General features: G+C 39.7%; 1 protein-coding gene across 1 annotated transcript in view; it reads right to left on the bottom strand.

Annotated features, from left to right (window-relative positions):
• Positions 1-1,672: 1,672 nt before the first annotated feature.
• Positions 1,673-20,188, bottom strand: part of raver2 (ribonucleoprotein, PTB-binding 2) — an 85,456-nt gene continuing 66,940 nt past the window's right edge. Inside the window, exons 6-16 of the mRNA XM_078258532.1 lie at positions 19,643-19,763; positions 17,651-17,733; positions 17,421-17,519; positions 16,603-16,714; positions 14,957-15,300; positions 12,242-12,350; positions 11,516-11,697; positions 10,642-10,755; positions 10,096-10,197; positions 5,852-6,070; positions 1,673-4,852 (exon numbers count right to left, since the gene is read on the bottom strand). Coding sequence (XP_078114658.1) covers positions 4,712-4,852; positions 5,852-6,070; positions 10,096-10,197; positions 10,642-10,755; positions 11,516-11,697; positions 12,242-12,350; positions 14,957-15,300; positions 16,603-16,714; positions 17,421-17,519; positions 17,651-17,733; positions 19,643-19,763 — 1,626 coding nt within the window. The 3' untranslated portion in view covers positions 1,673-4,711. The remainder of the gene's footprint in view (positions 4,853-5,851; positions 6,071-10,095; positions 10,198-10,641; positions 10,756-11,515; positions 11,698-12,241; positions 12,351-14,956; positions 15,301-16,602; positions 16,715-17,420; positions 17,520-17,650; positions 17,734-19,642; positions 19,764-20,188) is intronic.

The raw sequence follows: 20,188 nt of genomic DNA, 5'->3' as shown, positions 1-20,188 counted from the left end.
GTCAGCAGTAGTTCTGCTTGTCTGCTGCCTCAGCTGTTCACATCCAAAAACACAGAGGCCCTGTCTCTGGTCCGAACACACGCTCACAAAGACAGACATTTCTATCCTGTCTGAGAGAGCGATCACCTGCAGTCCAGCTGGCTACTGTTCATCCACTTACACCAGGAAGCAAATCAAACTGAGGCTCTGAATGTCGCCATACAATGTGTCTAATGGCCCTGACACACCAACCCGATAATCGGCCGTCGGGCAGTCTGGCGAGGTCAGTCTTCAGAGTCTGTTTGGTGTGTTCCGTGCCTTCGCCGTCGGAGCTGACTTGCTGGGTCAGAGGGTGGGCAGTCGGACTCACGACTAACTGCTAACCCGGAAATAAGGAGCGGGATGAGTGACGAACGAAACTGACCTTTGTCGATCTGAAATGAAGACAACTCAGCAACTGCATGGCCTATTTCTCGATTAAAATGTTTTCAGAAACACGTTTCAGTGAACTATTTTCATAAAATCCGAGATCTTATTTCGAACAAGCCACCATTACTATCGGCTGGAGAAGCCAGACCCACGTGACGCGTTGTCATTTCCGGTTTTCATCTTTTGTATTACATCTCATGCATGCGCAGAACGTACGCTCAAGACGGCGTCGCTTCAGTGTGTTCCAAGGTACTTTTTGGACCTCGGGGAGCCGACTGCCTTTTCTGCCGATGGTCAGCCGTCGAGTTGGTGTGTCAGGGGTATAAGGGGTTACAGATGATTCAGGGAGGGGGGGAATCAGGCTGATAAAAGTGGTATGATAGGGGGAAAAAACTGCTTACGAGGGGAAAATGCAAAATGGCTTCTACAGTACAAACAGTGGGGCTGTTTCTCCCCAACTTTAAGTGTTTGCAGGCTGACATACTGGATATCTTGCCTTTCCCCAAAATTAGTTCTATTTGCTGTTTCAAGAAAGAGAAATCAGCAAACAGACAGTTCAGGTGTTGGAGCAGCAGAGAAGGCGAGGAAAGGGCTTTAAAGATAGACAGACCTACACAGCTACAGATCTATATTTTGTTTAAATTGCTGGGTGTGCAATATAAGCCTGTGTTAAATTAATTCAAACAACAGAAATAAATTGTGCATTTCAAATTACGTACTCATGCTCTTTCTGTAATGTGAAGACAGTAACATTATCCATTCAATATACTGAACCTATATTGAGTGTTTTTAAATTATTATAAAAAGGAAATCGGTTGCAAAGACAGATTGAGAACAAATCTGAACAGAAGGTGAAATATCTTGAAGCAAAATTAAAATGTTGATCTGATTTTAATAGTGTAATACTGTGTAATACTGTGCAGGCCAAGAGAACCCCCCCTCCCCCAAAAAAAAAAAAAAAAGCATTTGAAAGTAGCACAGCCACAACAAGTCAGTCAGAATCATACAGGAGATAGTCTGGACAATAAACCGCAATAGTGCAAAGACAAGTTAGTAAAATTAGAAAAAAAATGGAAATTAAAAATATAAACGCATGCTAAATATAAAGTTTATATTTGCTAGAAATAAAGTAAAGAAGAAAAAGTAAAACATGATTAACTTTTAAAATGTTTACAAGCTAAATCTAACACGTAATATATATATATATATATATATATATATATATATATATATATATATGTAAACTCAAGTTTTAGGTTTTACAATGAGTGGGGAAAGCGGGACACCATTAACTGTCTAAATTTAGATTCTGGGAAATGTCAGTGTATGAAAATGACTGAATGTAAAAACAAGAAGAGTGTGGGTAAATTGTCCATATCCTCCATCAAAAGACTTTACTAATGGGTACTACAAAAGAAGAAAAAAAGGAAAGGTTGAAATCATTATGCTAAATAAGTGCATATATACAGGCACTCAACGGGGACAAAGAACACAAAACAGGCTTTGATCGGCAGCAACTCTGCCTGATCCTCTTCCTGCCTGTATTTGTACACATATTTAGCAGAATAAATTAAATTTTCCAATTTTCTTTGCATTCTAACACTTCTCTCCTTTTTTCTTTGTATTGTCCATATCCTCAATAAAACATTGTATGGATACGTGCTTCAAAATGTGTCGCAGTTGCAGGTTAAATGTTACTCTAAAAGCGGGACACGACAGCATGAAACGCGTCACAGTCAAATCGAGTTAAAAAAACATGTAATTAGATGAAGAGCAGACAGCAAGAGAGTCAAGCGCAGGTACAAAGAATAGAAGGATATGTACTGCCCTTTAGTTTTATGTTTAGTCATTCTATTAGTACTTAATAAGCGTGCCTGCACACCACCATTGACACTCAACTCTGACTCAAGTCTGTAAACATCGTGTACGTCCTGTTTACAGCCAGCTGTTATCCCACACCACTTTTCTGGACTAAACCGAAGTTTTTAGGCATTATCTGATCTCATCTGCTATTGGGTTTCACAGTGTATGAGCGTGGTTGCCATGGTGATGCAAGTAATATTCTGCTCCGTGATAGATAATCAGATACCTACGAGCAGAATACAAAGAGACATACAAACAGGCAGAAAAACAGAAAAAAGCTTTTACCAAGCGTGTGAGCCGTTACGTAGGAGTATATGAAATTCACACTAGAAAATAAACAATTTACATTCCACTTTTTACAGTAGTAGGAGCCATAGTTATTGCCAGTTTGAGCACATAAAACCTAAAACCTAATGTTCACGCTGTAATATTAAAATAACAAGCCCTCTCCTCAGTAATAGATATCAAACCTTCTGGACATGAAGTATAATTGAGTTCACAGCCTTTGCTCTAATAAAAAAAAAAAAAAAAAACATCCTAAAGAAATCTTCTTTCACAAATATTATAACATTTCTATGTTCATTTGTAAAATATCAGCTGGAAGGAAATCGGCTCTGCGAAGATGAACATTAATAGTTTGCTTTTCTTTTCAGTTTCCCCTAAAAACTTCAAAATAAGGTGCAGAAATTCTACCAGCGCGTTATACTCGCACATTATGAGCAAAAAAGAAAATGATAAATGTTTTTGATTCTGCAGATGGTACTGTCCCTGTGTCCCAATCTCATAGATAGATAGATAGGTACCAACTGTATATACTAATCTTTTTTGTTTTGTTTTGCAGTCAGTATACAAAAACATACTTTACCATGTTATGGAAATTATGCAATATGTGCACCATGTGAAAGCTATCAAACTTTAGAATATCACTGCCAATTAAACTTCACAAAGAGAAAGCCAAATGTTTTATTCAAAAATGTAATGCTTTTTGTTTTGTTTCTGGAGGCGAATTACCATCATCAACTATTACTTTTATTTTTTTTCCATCGGTGGACAGCTCCTTCATGTCCGGGGTTTTTACGTTTACATACTGAGAGGTTTGAGTTTTCTGTCTTTTGTCACTTTTGCAGTGCAGCTACTTACTCAAAACCTGCTTTGAGTTGGTAAGCAGTATGGATTCGGGGCAAACTTACATTCTGAAACCTTCATATTTTAATTGCAGCTAGAAATGGAAGTAAAGCTGCTGTTACAGTCCCAACAGATCTTCCCGCAAACACCCTTATGTGTTAAAACAGATAGAGAAAAGAGAAAGGTTTGTGCCCTAATATTTGGCTTAAATGTTAAAAACTAAACCAGATAACTACATTTAAGTCAACACAATGCCTTGAAATATTATTATATTATATTACAAATAAATAACAGTATGGATTGAAAACAAAAATCAGACCGAGTAAATGCTTTCCTGTCATTCATGTAGTACAATACGCTCACAAGCGAGCTGGGAAACGTCCATTAAATGTGATATTGTCTGGTACGCATGGCTTTATATATTCTGTATTACACACTGTATTTACACCAGCCTTTTCTTTTCTGTCCAGTCTTTATAAAGAAAGGTCCATTCATTGAGGGAAGCTATTGTAAAAGTCACCACAATTAAGGGCTTTAAATGGTTCAGGCCCTTGTTTTTCCTGATGTGCTCCCATACATTGGGATTGAAATGGCTGACACTTCCTACAGAAACAGCATCAACACGCATAAACACACACACTCAAACACACACTAATTATCCACAGCAGGGAGATATAAAAGAGGAAATCTGGGCAATACAAGCAAAAGAGAAAAGACACTGAAGCGGGAACGAACAGACGTCAGTCCGACCGATTAATCAAAGCGCAAGTTTGAAAGGCGACAGAGAGGGAGACACCCGACTGTAAGAGTAGTCCTAAGTTTCAGCAGGCAGGCAGACAGGTTGCCTGGCTGCAGATACAAAAGCAGCTTATACGTACAGATACAGTATACTTTACTTAACATTATATTAGAAAAATGTAGAAGATAATATTATTTGAATACAGGTGACACACTGACTGAGAAACAACAGTTTAAGTTAAAGAGTTTAAGGCTTGAACAGGACAAAAGCAACACCGTGTTTATGTCTATGTGTGTGTGTGTGTGTGTGTGTGTGTGTGTGTGTGTGTGTGTGTGTGTGTGTGTGTGTGTGTCTGTTTGTGTGTGTACATTAGTGCCAGGATCAAAGAGCACTATGGCTTGCTTTCACTTGAGCCATTTGCAATCCCCAAATTCTATTAACTCAATACCTACTGTAGGGATGCAAAATGGCAGCCACAGAAAGGCCACTAGAGGGAGCTGTGACATCCAGCAGACGCAGTGTGTGTGTGCGTGCCTCCTTCCATATGCTATAGGCTTTAAGGTGGTTTGGTTCATACTAGAGCCTCTTCCTCTTAAAGTAGTCAGCATACTGCCCTCCCAGGCCTTGGGAGTGCTGCCCGATGTAGGCGCCATCTGATGATGTCACTTCCTGTACCGCCAGCTGAGGGTACTCCCTTTTATGGCCCCTTGTCTGGTTCTGAAGAGACAGAAGTGAGAAGAGGGAAATGAGTTAGAGGTGAAGAAGCTGTGAGTAATAGCACCTAAATGTCTGTCACATGTTTCCCTGTTTTAATGCAATTACAAAAGCAAATTCTTACTTATTTGTCATTTCCTTTTTCCAGTTGTCTTTATTTAGCAGTATCTCCACACTTCTTTTTGTTGGAATGTTTGTTTTGTGAATTGTTTAAGAGAGAGAAAATACGTGTTACAAACATGAAGAATTCTTTCTTTTTTTCCTCATGCAGAACGGCCCATTTCAGAATAAGGTATATTATACAACTGGATTATTATTAGTGATGTATTAATGTGTTAATCACTGTAATGTTGCAGCTGGTAAAGGTGGAGCTAATTTTGATTACTTTATATACTGCTGGGTAGCTTAACCTATAATAACACATCATAACATATCAGTTCATTCATAATCTAAATTTGTAAAGTAACTTAAGTCATCAAATAAATGTTAGGGGCGTTGAAATTAATCATTGCATCGATGCATCGCAATGCGGACCTGGACCTGGTTTCTGCCTTTTGTCTGTTGTGTTCACACTCCGCTACATTCGGGAAGTGTCTTTCTCAAGAGCAGATACAATAAAAAGGGGGATTTTATATATGTCTGACTGCTTGAATGTATATTATAATAATATATTATAATATTGAGGTGATGCATCGTGATGCATTGTGATATCGAATCAATTCGAATCGTTGACAAGATAATCGTAATCGAATTGAATCGTGCGACCAGTGAATATCCACACCCCAAATAAATGTAGTGCAGTAAAAAGTACAATATTTCCCTCTGAGATGGAGAAGTATAAAATAGCATAACAGAAATACTCAAGATAAGTACAAGTACCTCAAAATAGTACTTAAGTATAGTAATTGAGTGAATGTACTTAGTTACTTTCCACCACTGCTCACAGATGTACAACAAAAGGGTCACATCCTGTATTAGTTAGTGTGCATTTTCTCTACTCACATAGTAGTAGGTGTTCCAGTCGGTGGCGGCCGTGTGTGTGTGTGTGACGGGGCTTGGCGTGGCCGCCGCCGGGTGTGGCGCGCCCAGGAAGCCGGGCATTAAAGGCAGGGTGCTGTAGGCTGGGAGCACGGCAGCAGCTGGTAGGACGGCCGGGGGAGGGGCGGCGCCGTTACTAACTGCGTGCAGAGAGACTCCTAGAGGCTTACACACATCTACCTCCTAGAAGAGACACACACACACACACACACATTGAATGACAGGTGGTTCAACGTCTTAAAGTGGCCATATTATGCTCATTTTCAGGTTCATAATTGTATTTTGAGGTTGTACCAGAATAGGTTTACATGGTTTAATTTTCAAAAAACACCATATTTTTGTTGTACTGCACATTGCTGCAGCTCCTCTTTTCATCCTGTGTTCAGGTCTCTGTTTTAGCTAGAGTGAGACCTCTCACTGCTGTAACATCTTTGTTGGCAGTCGCACATGCGCAGTAGCTAGGTAAGATCACATCATCTAGCTAGCTGTTTGTTTCTACAACTTCAGTAGTACAAGGCAGGATTAGCCAGGAGACTTCTTCTAAACGAGGGCACACTTCCAACTTTGCGTGGAATACCTGCAGAATAGGGACATGTAAGTAGTTCTTTTGTAGATTATGGTGAACTAGTGTGTGTTGTAGCAGTGTTTTGCCATTCAGAACGAGCTAGCATGCTAGCGCTAGCATACTACGGTTAGCCACCTCATTTTGGCTAGTGACGTAGAAAGCCCTGCCGATTTTGAACAGCTCACCCGGAGACTGAAGGCAGGTTACATTCAGAAACCCGTATCTCACTCAAAACAGCATGGATGTTTTTTTTTCAAAGTTTACATGCGTGTGGAAGCACCAATGACACAAAATAACACCCCAAATCCCAGAAAAAGTGATTTTTTTCATAAAAAAAAAAAACACAATAAAGAAAATGCCCAAAGCCCTTACATTTTAGGGTCCATTTTGTAGACAAAGCAACTGACTCACATTCTTTCATTTATTCATTCATGTAAAACCTTTCTGCCCCCTAGTGGCTATTATGAGACATACTGATGTCAACAGATAACACACTATACCAGCATCACTCACTCACCTGGGGCCTGTTTCACAAAAGTAGAATATATAAATCCAGGATAACCGATAAAGCGAGGCTTGACCTAGTCTAATCTGTGCATCCTGGCTTGGTGCGTTTCACGAAGGCCAAGCCAGGCTGAGGAGGAGCGACTAGGTCGAGCCAGGCTGAAGTAATTCAGATAGATGCGTGTCCACGGCTTTCCTCAAAAGACCGCGAGGTCGATCACAGATTTACTGATGCCAAAATGGAGAATACGCATCGTACATACTTTATACAGAGTGAGCAGCAGCTTCTTGTGGAAGTATGATGACGTGAAACACTTTATTTGTATAAAAGAAAAGAAACACGGCGGCTGTAATGAAACAGCGAGAGAAAGCGTGGCAGACGATCACGGACCGACCGCATAAGTAGCCTAAATATATACATTAACTGACCACTGCTCTGAATTGAAACCGTCATAATCATTCCATTCAAGGATTAGGCTACTAATCATTTGCACAAATTAACAGTTGTACTCTTTGCCTTAAAAGTAAGCAGAAGATAATGTTACTCAGGAAATTTACCATGAAGATCAATTTTCTACAATGCTAGAATATGATGCATAAATATCTCTTTCACTCTGTTTCTCCCTCTCTCTCATGGGCTAAAATATAAAAATCATATTAACTTCCACTGCTCGCTTTTAATGCAAAGTGTACAACTGTTCGTTTTTGCAAATGACAAGTGACTCATTGAATGGTTTCAGTTAAGAGCAGTAGTTCATAAATGTATATTTTTAGACTATCGTTCAGTCTGTCCGCTAGCCTATTATGTGCCACACTTTTTCTCGCGTTTCTTTTTATAGAGGACGAGTTTCCTTCTCTACATATTATATGCCTTGCTCTCTTGTATATATGGACATAGACAAGAATGGAACAGAGTATATTCATCAGTTATTTCCCCCCCAGCAAAATATAAGGTCAAAAACCATTGAGGTGTCCTCTCCCTGTCGTTACATGAATGTACAGTAGCCTACATCACTAGGTGTAGATAGGTACTGGTCCAGTAAACTAAGACTATAATTTGGGAGTATTGTACAATTAGGATATGTTCTTTAAATTGTACAGTCCTCCCAAATTATAGTCCCAGTTTACTGGACAACACAAATTGTGTGCTAAGAATGCCAAATACAATGCACATGAAAGTGGAACAAACATGATCATTATTGTTAAAGAATTAAAAAAGATTAATCAACTAAAATAATTCAAGGTGCATTGGTCCACTATAGAAATGTGCAGCATTGTATGTATTGCCCTTAGTAACAGACTTCATTTAAAACACATTTGAAATTTTATCAGCCTTTTCTACTTATCTCAACAACTGTCATATTCATCAAACTTCTAACAACAATATGAACAGCAGTCTTCATACAGCAATATAACAGTAACAATGACTGTCACATGAATAATTATTTAAAAAAATAATGGTCACAACTTTAAATAGGCTAATAACAGTACTTAAATGAACAGCAATATGCACCTGTTGTATTTTAATTCAGGTTGATAACAATAGGGTAAAACCACTGCTGGGTGATCAGAAAAGGCTCCAGGATTAAATAAATCCTGGCTGTTAGCCTGGCTGTTAGCCTGGTCGGGAGCAGGCTAGCTGTACAGAATAAATGTGCCTCCGCTTTCGTGAAACCGAGTCAAGGCTAAATTCATCCAGGATAACGGGGAAATCCCTGCTTAATCCCTTATCTTGGTTTTATGAAACAGGCCCCAACTCTCTGTTGTTGTATGGGCTTGTTCTCTTTCTTGTGGTCAACCAGCCAAAAATAAATGCTACAGTATCATATCAACATATTTTCAGTTCAGTTTAATACCTGCATGTCAGAAACCCATCGCACCATTTTCTCCAGGATATCAGTGTCTCCACCAACAGTTAGCTCAGTAGACCAGAATGCAACTCTGGCCGCACCTTCAAGCAAACACTTCACACAGAGACAGACAGACAGACACACACACAGACACACACACACGACCTGCAGCAGCCGATAAGCCTGGACCTAGCTGCTCAGGGTGTGTGGAGATGTCTGGTATCAGCTGCTGGGTGCAGAGTGATGTGTTCCCTCTAACAGGGTATTAATGTCTTAGAGAGAGGTCAAAGACAAACTGCATGTAAATACCAGCGTGGTGCTCTGAGGGCTGCAGCTCAGATCACTTACACTGTCTGCAGGCCAGGGTGTTGTTTGACTTGGTTTTAAAGAGCTTCTGGTTTTGTACCGTCAGTTATTATGGATTAAAATTTCTGATTATTTCAAAATTATTATTACATAAATAAATAGCAATTTGTATGCATGATTTAGTAATGAACTGTCTTAAACTAATATTTTTTTGCCCTTGAAATTTCCCCCTAAAATTAATATTGCTACTCACTAATTTGAGGAAACAATTAATTTAATACTTTTACAAATCTCCCTGGCACATGCTGGACTGGACTCTTAACTGATGAGCGTTTGTGTTTGTGTGTGACTGACAGTGAGGACATTTTAGCTTCTGGGTCTTTGCCATTTTAGGGTTCTGGGGTTTGTGGTTAGAATTATGTTTTGGTTGGGGTCAGCCGTGTGTGTGTACCTTACATTTACATTATATTAGAAAAATGTACAAGATAATATTTGAGTACAGGTGACAAACTGACTGAGAAACAACAGTTTAAGTTAAAGAGTTTAAGGCTTGAACAGGACAAAAGCAACACCGTGTTTATGTCTATGTGTGTGTGTGTGTGTGTGTGTGTGTGTGTGTGTGTGTGTACATTAGTGCCAGGATCAAAGAGCACTATGGCTTGCTTTCACTTGAGCCATTTGTAACCCCCAAATTCTATTAACTTAATACCTACTGTACAAGGGATACAAAATGGCAGCCACAGAAAGGCCACTAGAGGGAGCTGTGACATCCAGCAGACGCTGTGTGTGTGTGTGTGTGTGCGCGCCTCCTTCCATAAGCTTTAGGCTTTAAGGTGGTTTGGTTCATACTAGAGCCTCTTCCTCTTAAAGTAGTCAGCACATTGACAGTGAGGACATTTTAGCTTCTGGGTCTTTGCCATTTAAGGGTTCTGGGGTTTGTGGTTAGAATTATGTTTTGGTTGGGGTCAGCCGTGTGTATGTACCTTGCTGACATAGGCCTGGTTGGCTGTTGCAGGCTGGGAGTAGTACTGAGTGACTGCCTGCATGTAGGAACTGTAATCCCCATAGGTCGTCACCGGAGGAGGCTGGAACACAAGAAGTTCATTTACAAATTCTGTAGGACTCAATGTTTGAATTTTCCATTTTATCTTTTATAAAGATCCAGGAATGAATCTGTATCTATTATAAGTAATAAAAAAAAGGTACAAATGGAAACTATCAATGCAAACATTCAGTGAAGCCAGTTAAAATTAGATTTTAAAAATACAAAAAAAACAAGCATTCTTTCTGCAGTTTCAGTAGTCATGTTTAGTGACTTGGATGAATTTTGGTTGATCTGCATTATTGTTAATGTTTTCTCCTCATTTACTATATCCGTGTCCCAAGCTTTTTGTTAAAAAAAAAACAACCTGAAACACTAAAAATGAGGAGGAATAATTTCGGACACACAAACACACAATTACAAGTGTGTGTGTGTGTGTGTGTGTGTGTGTGTGTGTGTGTGTATGCATGCATGCGTGTATGTATACCTGTGTGTGCTCCTTGCTGTAGTCTGTGGCAGTGTTGTCCTGCTGAGCAGCGGTGCTGTAGGTGTGAGCTTGAGCTTGTGCTTGGTAGTGCTGGTACCACTGCTGCATGGCCTCCTATGGCACACACATGCACCCACACCCACACACACACCCACCCACACACACACACCCACACACCCACACACACACACACACATCAGATGCAGACAGATGAATGTTTGCTCAGTAGTTTGCAGATTTTTTCGCATCCTTCTTTATTTCAGTCATTCTTTGTCATTCATAAATGATTGTTCCTGCCGACGGCTCTTGCTGTTCCTCTCCTTTGTCTTGTCTTTCAAGACAAATTAAACGCACTGTTTTATTGGTTATCTAATCATGAATGAATGAGGAGTAGATTGTAATTAACATTTGAAATTGGGTTTTCATCGTGCTGCAAACATCAGATATGTCACTTGCTGCTGGAGGAGGCATAACTACGACGAGAGCACAGAGAAACAGGGAGAAAGAGATGCAGACAAATAGCCAGTAGGGAAGCTTCATGACTTGTTCAGAGTGGAGCGTTAAGAGAGACGGAGGTAGCAGGGACAGATGGAAAGACAGCGCTCTGTGCCAAATCCTGTCTGTCCAAATATTCATACCCATTCTCATCTCTGCCACCCCCTGCCTCCTGTAGTTACAGCTCACTCTGTCACTGCTGCTCTCACCCATCCACTCATTATGTATCCATCCATCGATCATCTATTCAGCCACCATCCCTCTCTCTAACATTTTAGGCCGAGCAAAATAATTGTAAATAGGCAGACCCATATCCATTCATCCAACACCATATTTCTTTCATACATTGCATTTCTGTTTAGTGTGTCTGCATCTGTACCTGTGTGTAGGCCTGGTTGTATTGGCTGTAGTCAGTGGAGGTATCAGTGCTGTATTGGGCTGTGGTTGTAGCTGTTGTGTTGTGGGAGAAGGAGCCGGAACCCTGGGAGACGACGGGAGCAACCGAGCTGCCGTAAACCCCAGAGCCAGGCTGTCCTCCCTGTGCTTTACTCCCCACTGACCCTGAGCAACAGTGGATGAGGCACAATGAGTTAGATCATGTTGTGGGTACTCACATTTATGTACACATTAACATTGCAAAATACTCAAAGGAGTACTATTCATAGGAGGACTATTAACTCCCTGATCCTGGTCATCACTGTGATCTTGAACCATAGCTGCCTCCTTACATGAAGAACATTTTAAACATTGTAGAGACACCTTTCAACCCTACAGTCTTTTACACTCAAAAGATATATATATATATATATATTCCTTCAACAAGAGTCATATAGTTTTGTCAAAGTCCTATTTTTAATAATAGAGGTGAAAGCGTTTGTTCGTGTGACAACCTAACGGGTTTCCTGTACAAACATTTTTTTATTAAAAAATGACTTGAACTAAGTGAGCATCTTTAGACTTTATAAATAAATGTATAAATGTGCAACAGGAATTGATATGATTTTGCCAGATGGTCAAAAGTACTGAAAGAGCTACCTTAACACAGCTGATTGCATATACAATAGGATAAGGTATTCCTTCATTTGTTGTGTGTTTGTGTGCTCACCTTGCATAACCATCCCTGGCATGACACTGGCCAGGTTCAGATAAGGATTGGAGGGCAGTCTCACTTCTTTAGGAGGATCGCCCAACAGAGAGCCCTGACCACTGCTTACCTAACAAGAGAGAAACATATTGAAATGGTATCATTTACAGAGCTATCAGCAGGTCAAAGAAAACAAAAGTCAGTCTGTAAGTTTTACAGCAAATTGAATTACTGGTCAGTCTGCCCTTCAACCGCTGATCCACTACTTTGCATCCTTTCTATCCTCACTCTTAACTTGGATTTTAATGTTGCATATATTCTGATGAAATGCTGAAGAGGCTGTGGAAACCTGGGAGGATTGTACTCTCTGTTTAATTACACTTTCCCTCCATTAAAGACACTTTAGAGAAGATGGCGCTGGGACTTGAATCAGTTCCCCTAAGAACCTTAGCACGTTGATTATCTCTGTACACCGACTTATTTCAGATGAAGCTGTTCGCATAGCAATGCTTTATATAAACCAGGCAGACAGGTATACATACATAACAGAGCATAAGAGAAGGCCTTGTACTGTATCAGTAAATAAGGGTGAGAGTGAAGTGCATTATTGGAATGTCCCAAAGGGAGAGCCCTTGAAGGACTTTTTTTCCTTTGAAGTCTGTTTATTCATAGGCTCACTAGATGTGTGTGTTTGTGTGCTTTGAAGCCCTAATGACGCTTAATCAGGAATAAATACCTGTCGACAAGAGACAGGTGCGTAGAGGCATAGAAAGAGAGTGTGAGTACTGAAGGGCTGCAACAACCAATTATTTATATTTCGTGTGGAATGTGTTATTTTTTTTATTTTTTATTTTCATTTATTTATTTATTTAAATTGGGTTGTCCATAAAATGTCGCAAAATAGTGAAAATGCCCATCATCAAATAGTAGTTTATCATGGATGTGCATGGGGCTGTAGTAAGAGTGACACTCAAGAGTTTGGAAGGTGGTGTCTTTTTTTTTCTAAAACCAAAAACACAAAAGCAAAAGTGTAAGGAATAGATTAAACTGTGTGTTTGTCTGCTTAAATGTAAGAGCTAACTGGCTAACTACCTACAGAAGTAACTAATAGTTGCTTCCAATGCCAAGGAGCACATCATGAACTAAATGCATTAGTGTGTGGGGTTACAGGTTAAAACAAGAAAAAAGAAAAACATTCATGACTAGCATACTGGAAGCCAATCATGGATGTTATTAGGCTAACGTTAGCAACTCTGTCCTGCTCTTTATTAAAATTGAGAGTTTATACTACACAACCCCAGCCACCGTTACCAGAAACAGCATTAAGTTTAGCAAACAGCAGTTAGTTGTCACACAAAAAGCCTTTTCTCTTGTAAGGTTAAAAGATAAAACGTGATGTTTGAAAACATTAACAAGTATCTAAGCGTAGCAGCCAAAACATTCTCTAGAACAATCAGTTTTCAAGTCTTCCTTTCCATTATTATTTTCTTTCCATTTTAAGGTTATGTTTAAAGGAAGATGTCTCATCTTAGAAATGTCTTAATGTACTGAGTTAATCCTGTTATAATTTTAAATGTATTAAGTAATATGGATCTTGTGAAAATGTTGTGCTAAACTGATTGCTTCTCCACATAAATCTGTTGATTAAATGTCAGTATGACAGTGAAAATGATGTTATCTTATGCGTTCGAGCGGCCTAACAGTCAAATTAAATAAATTCAGATACAGTGAGACTTAAAATCTGTTCTTCAAGTTACAAAGGGATGAAACTCTCTCTCGTAACCTCTCCGAGACCGCCCTCAGGACAGGCCGGTTAAAACTCACAGACAGCGACTCTTCTCTTACTCTCTTATCTCTGTTTTCTTATTATCTTACTCTCTTATCTTCTCTTATTATCTTATGCTCTTAATCTCTTGCTCTCTTCCTCTTATTCTCTCATCTTCTTATTGTCTCCTTTTGCCGTTGCAAATGAGAACCTGTTCTCAACGGCCTACCTGGTTAAATAAAGGCTAAATAAATAAAAAATAAATAAATAAGTCTCACTATCTTCTGTGTATCCATCGGCCCGGGTCGGAGGCTGCAGCCCTAGAGTCCACGCTATTGAATAAGTAAGACAAGCCAAACGAAGAGCTGATGGTTTAAATTGATGTCGCCCCTTTGTTGAACATACACAGGTTAAATTAGTTATAATTCGTTAATCAACCCTCCTTTTTCTTCCGTTTTCCTTATCCGTTTGAATCCATTTTCCCATCACTAGTTCTATATCAACTCATAGTCTGTGATAACTATCATTTATTCCGTTTACTGATTCTAGTTACATGTATGTGATGCTATTATTCTTATTATCTGATTAATAAACCCTTTTTCTTATTGATAAAGTCGTTGTCCGTCTATCTTATTCATGAATTCGTGTCACGGCTTTCAATTTGCTTTTTAAATTTTCAATCATTGGTGATTAAAGTACATTATATTCTAGATTTGAGAATATTTCCTTCAAATCTGAGCGTCGAAAAACAGAGTGGTGCCCTATAATTCACGAGTGCATATTGATTTATAAGTGATTATAGATTAACATCCAATATTAATATTCAAAATCTAATACTGTACATGTGTAGTGAACAATTGATTTACGCTACAGGAGGGACAGTGGGGTTATATGGCCCAGTGGTGGGTGGGTAGGTGGGTGGGTGTGTGTTTGTGTGTTTCTGTGTGTGTTTCTGTTTTCTCTGTGCTCACCATGCTAGCCAGGGGGCAGCCATCTGAGCTGTGGCGCTGGCCTGTTGCCGTATAAACTCCTCCAGGGGGTTTAGGTGGAGGCGGGCCAAGGCCTGAGTGACTTAAACCCAAGGAATAGCACTGTTCCTGCAGATGGGAGCTCACCATGGTCCCGGGAGGAGCTGGCTGCCTGTCACAGGAGATGGAGGAGGAAGAAGAAGAAGAGGAAGCAGAAGGGTTTGTGGAGATAGAATGGGTGCTGTTTAGTTCTCCCCCTCCAGCTCGACCCTGGAGGTATGGCATCACACCTGCTGCTGATACCACTACTGTGGCATTGTGGGATGGCATTGACTCCTGGCCCAGCTCTGTAAGAGGAAAGGAAGTACAGAGAAGGAAAGGAGAAGACAGGTAAGAATAGGAAAGGAAGAGGAAATGAAAAGAAAGGAAAGCAAAAGAAAAAGGAAACAAGAAGAAACAAAGTGAAAGTTAGGAAAAGGAAAGAGAAAGAAAGGACAAAGGAAAGGAAAAGACAGAAAACAACAGAAAGGAAAGGTGACGAAATAAAATAAAAGGAGGCAAAAGGTACAAAAAAAGGAAACAAGGAGAAACAAAATAAAGTTAAGGAAAGCAAAAGATAGGAAAGACATAAAAATACAGAGCAACAATGTAAAATAAATTATGTAAAGGGAAATGAAGGCAAGGAGAGGAGAGATGCCAGATAAACATCTGAAATGTTTTTTACTAACAACCATCAGCGCCTTTGTCTCCTCTGGACAGACAAATCACTCAGGTAGGCTGGAAACTGAGAGCTCAGCCCGACCGTTTCTGCAGAGCCAGTTGTAATATCTGAGAATGGGTTTCCTGTTCGCACATCATCACTTATCATGTTTATTTACAGCCCAGCACTTTGCTCCGCACTCCCAATATTTCACTCACTCCAGGGTTTAATAAACACAAGTATGTACACACAAGCACATAATTTAAATATCGTCTCACACACTAAAAGTGAACACACACACACACTTATTATAAATCCAATATTGCTGTGACGCCCACAGCACAATAACAGAATTACCTCTAACAAGTCTTTAGCTAAGAATCCCAGCAGACACATGCACTGGTAAAAGCCACAGAGACACCCCCCCACACGCACACACACACACACACACACACACACACACACAAACATACTGTGATATATGCTTGTGTCTGTGATATGTCATTCCCATTTAAAACAACACAGCTTTTCTCAGCTTGAGATTTGAATTGTACACAGTAATGTACAACTGTGAGGCATTCAGGAATCTGCCGAGGAGCAACCCTGACACCCAGCATTAACATAGTATGATTGAAGGTTGTTTACATCTCCCTCTACCCTCTTCTTCTGTGTTTACATCCTTTTATTGTTCAAAAATACTCAGCTGCAACACATCAAATAAAAAAATTAAATTTTCAGTAAGAAGTGGTCATTTTAATGAGAGATACCTGAGAAAATACAAATACTCTGTGGGATACTGAGGCATATGTACTCTCTTTACTGCTTGAAACAGGTGGTTAACAAAAACACTGGTGAGGGACGTACTGCAGGTCTCATTATTGTCTTATTAGTTTGCAGTAATGACACCAAGTCATTTGACGAGGGCTTACTGATACTGGGTGCTGCTCACCTGTAGGGGAGTCTCCCAGGAGGCCTTTCCCCAGCGACACAAGGCCTGGAGGCCGTAGAGACAAAGCTTTCTGCATCAGCAGCCTGGACGGGTCCCCGAGCAGACTGGAGACCTGTGGAGGAGAGAGGAGAAAAGTAATATAGAGATTATGTAAAGAATGAAGGAGAAAAAAGTGTGAGAAGAGTGAAAAAGTTATCAAAAGAAAAAAAGGGAGATGGTGAAGAAGAGAACAGAGATAAGAGAGACGATGAGGGAGAGATAAGGATAACTGAGTATCAAACATGCAGTGTAAATTACACTGCAGAAGAAATGCACCAACTGTATGTTAATTCATACAGAATGTATTATCATTTCTCCTTTTTTACATTCTCCTCTGCACTTACAATTGAATATATTATTTGGAAAGCCAGAGGAAATTATCATTTCTTATTATTAAGAAAAACAGTGGTGAAAAAGCCATGATGTAGAGTTTTAAAATAAATGGGGGGTGATGAAGGGTCAAAAAGAAAGTCTGGATTTTTAATTTCTCATCATAAGTCACTGCGACTTTTAACGTTCACTTAAGCAATTAAAGAAAACACCAAAGACATTTTAAAATATGCAAATCAAAATATGGAGGGACACTTTAACACCACAAGGTCTTCCTTTTAAACAGAAGGGAAGCAATTAGGTTGCGTGCTTTTTGGGGGTTGATTAGTTTCATTATGTATTAAGTGCTGAAGATGAAAATGTAAGAGCACATATGCACAAACTATGTTTAACCCTCACCACTAACCTATGCAAATTAAAACACACACACACACACACACACGTCTTACGTTGCTGAGGCGTTTGTCTTTGATGTGAAGAAGCTGTTGCTGTGCGAGCTGCATATGCAAGAGGTTCTGGAGGACTAGTCCATTACCCAGCATAGCATTCTGCAAGGTAAAGGAAAGTAGACATTATGGTTACAAACACACACACACACACACACACACACACACACACACACACACACACACACACACACGTATATAAAATCCCACACAGGTGTTGATGTTATTGTGACCTGGTGTGCTTTTCCCAGTGTGAGCAGAGCTGTGGTGAGAGGAGGTCTGAGGAATGGCAGGCTGGTGTGACGTCCGTACTTCCCTAAAAACACAGACAATAAATTCATCAATCAGTGCTTCTCGCTGTAATTTTATTACTAGTGTGTTAAGCTCGCTGCATAGCTGTGATAAAGACAACCTGCCTGCTGAGGAATCTAATGAAATGGTTACAGCTGTGCATGTTTGTGCACCAATAATTGTCTTTTCTTACAAAAAGAATCAAGTAATGAACATACAATAGTTTCCTTCTGCTGTTAATACTGATCAAGTCTTGAGGAAGAAGCACCGCAAAATTGTGGCTTATTACAACAGTTTCAACACCCCTTGTGGCTTCGTTGTAATGCTGAATAATTTGAATTGATCCAATGTTGAAAATTAGCAGTTACATTGTATTTTCTTCCATCAGCGGACACATAACAATAAATCCTCCTGCTTCCCAAATCACCATAGCAACAACAAGAAGCAAGTTTTGCATTGACTTCATTGATTATAACAGTTTGGCTATATACTAGTATGGCTTGTTGCTTTTAAGCTAGAGTGAAAAAACTACAGAAAATATATTCAATTTATCAGGGTTTGCCAACATTACTTTTCTCACCTTCAGGCCATTGCCACGCTTCAACTACGCACATACAGTACACACACACTTTCTTTGGTTTTTGTGAGTGTGTGTGTTCTTTTTCTGAATCATAAAGCCTCCTCATAATAAATGTAAGTGTCAATGCTAATGGTACCTTCCTCCTGACTAGGTAGAGAAGTTTAACATTTAATCAGGGTCCTAATTTTAGACTTTAATTGTGCGTGCTCTTCTTTAAGAGAGCTTCCCCCACCTCCCTCATCATCTCCCCTTCCTGTTCTCATTTGTTCCACTAATGTCACATGATTACATTTTAATACCTGATTAGCCATTCATCAAATAATGAAGCTGTTGACGAGGTGATAACAGTATATAGGCGGGCCTAACAGACTCTTAAAGTGGATCTGTGATGATTATCCAAGACCCCTCAGGAGCGAAAAAGACTACTCAAAAAAACAAGTTCAGGATGCTGATTTGCTTTAAAATCTCAAAGATTGTTCTAAATGTGCATGCAAATTTGATAAACTATTTTTAAGTTTAAGGTTTTTTAGTTGGACATTGACAAGGGAACTGCACTAGTTGCAAACTCAATGTGTGCACAACAACAACAAAGCTCTAGATTTTACTGGTTGTAAGAGTTGTAAATTCAGAATCTGTGTCTTAACATCAAGGTCCATTTACTAGCTTGTTCTCTGAGCTTTTGACCACATCAAACAGACTTCCTCAGCAGACGTTATGTTACAGTACAGTCAAGTTTTCTACCCTTTAAAATCATATACTTTTATGTGATTCCATTTTTTTCTAATTGTCTATATTTGTTGTTTCGAATGCAAACACAAAGAAAGCGGAAGGTGAGGGACATTCGGCCCAAAATGAGGGACATCCGGCAGAACCGCCGGCGGCAATGGAACAATCCCGTAAATGAAACTTCGTCGATATAGACTAGGCAAGGCCCAATCTTGCCTGGACCCTTCATTAATATCTTCTTACAATCACACGTGTCATTTCATGGCATGTGTGGTAATCTGTTCCTCAGACCAGACCTTTAACTTCAAAGGGATGTGTTACATCTCCTGTTGTGCCAGTGGATCTCTATCAACTCTCCTCTCTAGTGCACTCCAATCTATTCAGCTCTTAAAAAGTATGTCAGAGAAAGCTAGCGCAATGTCATTGCACACTAATAGCCCAATGTGTTGTACATTGCATGACATATGCTGATGAAGGTCACTATGTATAATTCAGTGGGCTAAAAGAAATCATGATGAAAAAATGATTGGGTATATTACAAATTCAGACTTTGTTAAAATAATGTCTGTATAGCATAACTTAATAATAACTTAAGAAATGAAAAGCTGATCCATGCAGCAGCACATACCTCCTCTTTTCCCCGTGTGGTACGGCCTCATGAGGATCTGCAGGGCAGCAGGGTTGGTCACACTGGTTAACAGCTGGGCGAGGTTGGGTTCTGGTAGCAGACCTTTCCTATTACTCAGAATCTAAAGAACACACAGAGAAGGAAGAGTGAGAGTGAGACTGTGTCTGTGTGTGTGTGTGTGTGTGTGTGTGTGTGTGTGTGTGTGTGTGTGTGTGTGTGGTGTACAGTATGTGTTTTGATCTTGTCATTAGGAGTCCCTGATGGCTGTAGTAATCATTACACTAGTTTACATCAGCGGCATATGTCTGCAATGTCAGCAGAAGGGATTCAAACTAGGAGACAAAGAAAAAAAAGGGGGAAAAAAAGAGAAAGGGACAGAGCTGTTTTAGAAACACCAAAGGGGCAGAGGAGGACAGGGACGGGGAAAAGAGATGTAAAAAAACAAGGCAGTAGAAGAATTGGGAGGGAAAAGCTTAAGTAACTTAAATTAAAAAAGGCCACCTTTCAGACATTTCAGACACTAATTCGTAACTTATCTGCCAAATG

This window comes from Sander vitreus, chromosome 9, assembly GCF_031162955.1.
Source record: "Sander vitreus isolate 19-12246 chromosome 9, sanVit1, whole genome shotgun sequence".
NCBI classification, from domain to species: domain Eukaryota; kingdom Metazoa; phylum Chordata; class Actinopteri; order Perciformes; family Percidae; genus Sander; species Sander vitreus.
This window is presented reverse-complemented; position numbering and strand designations above follow the sequence as displayed.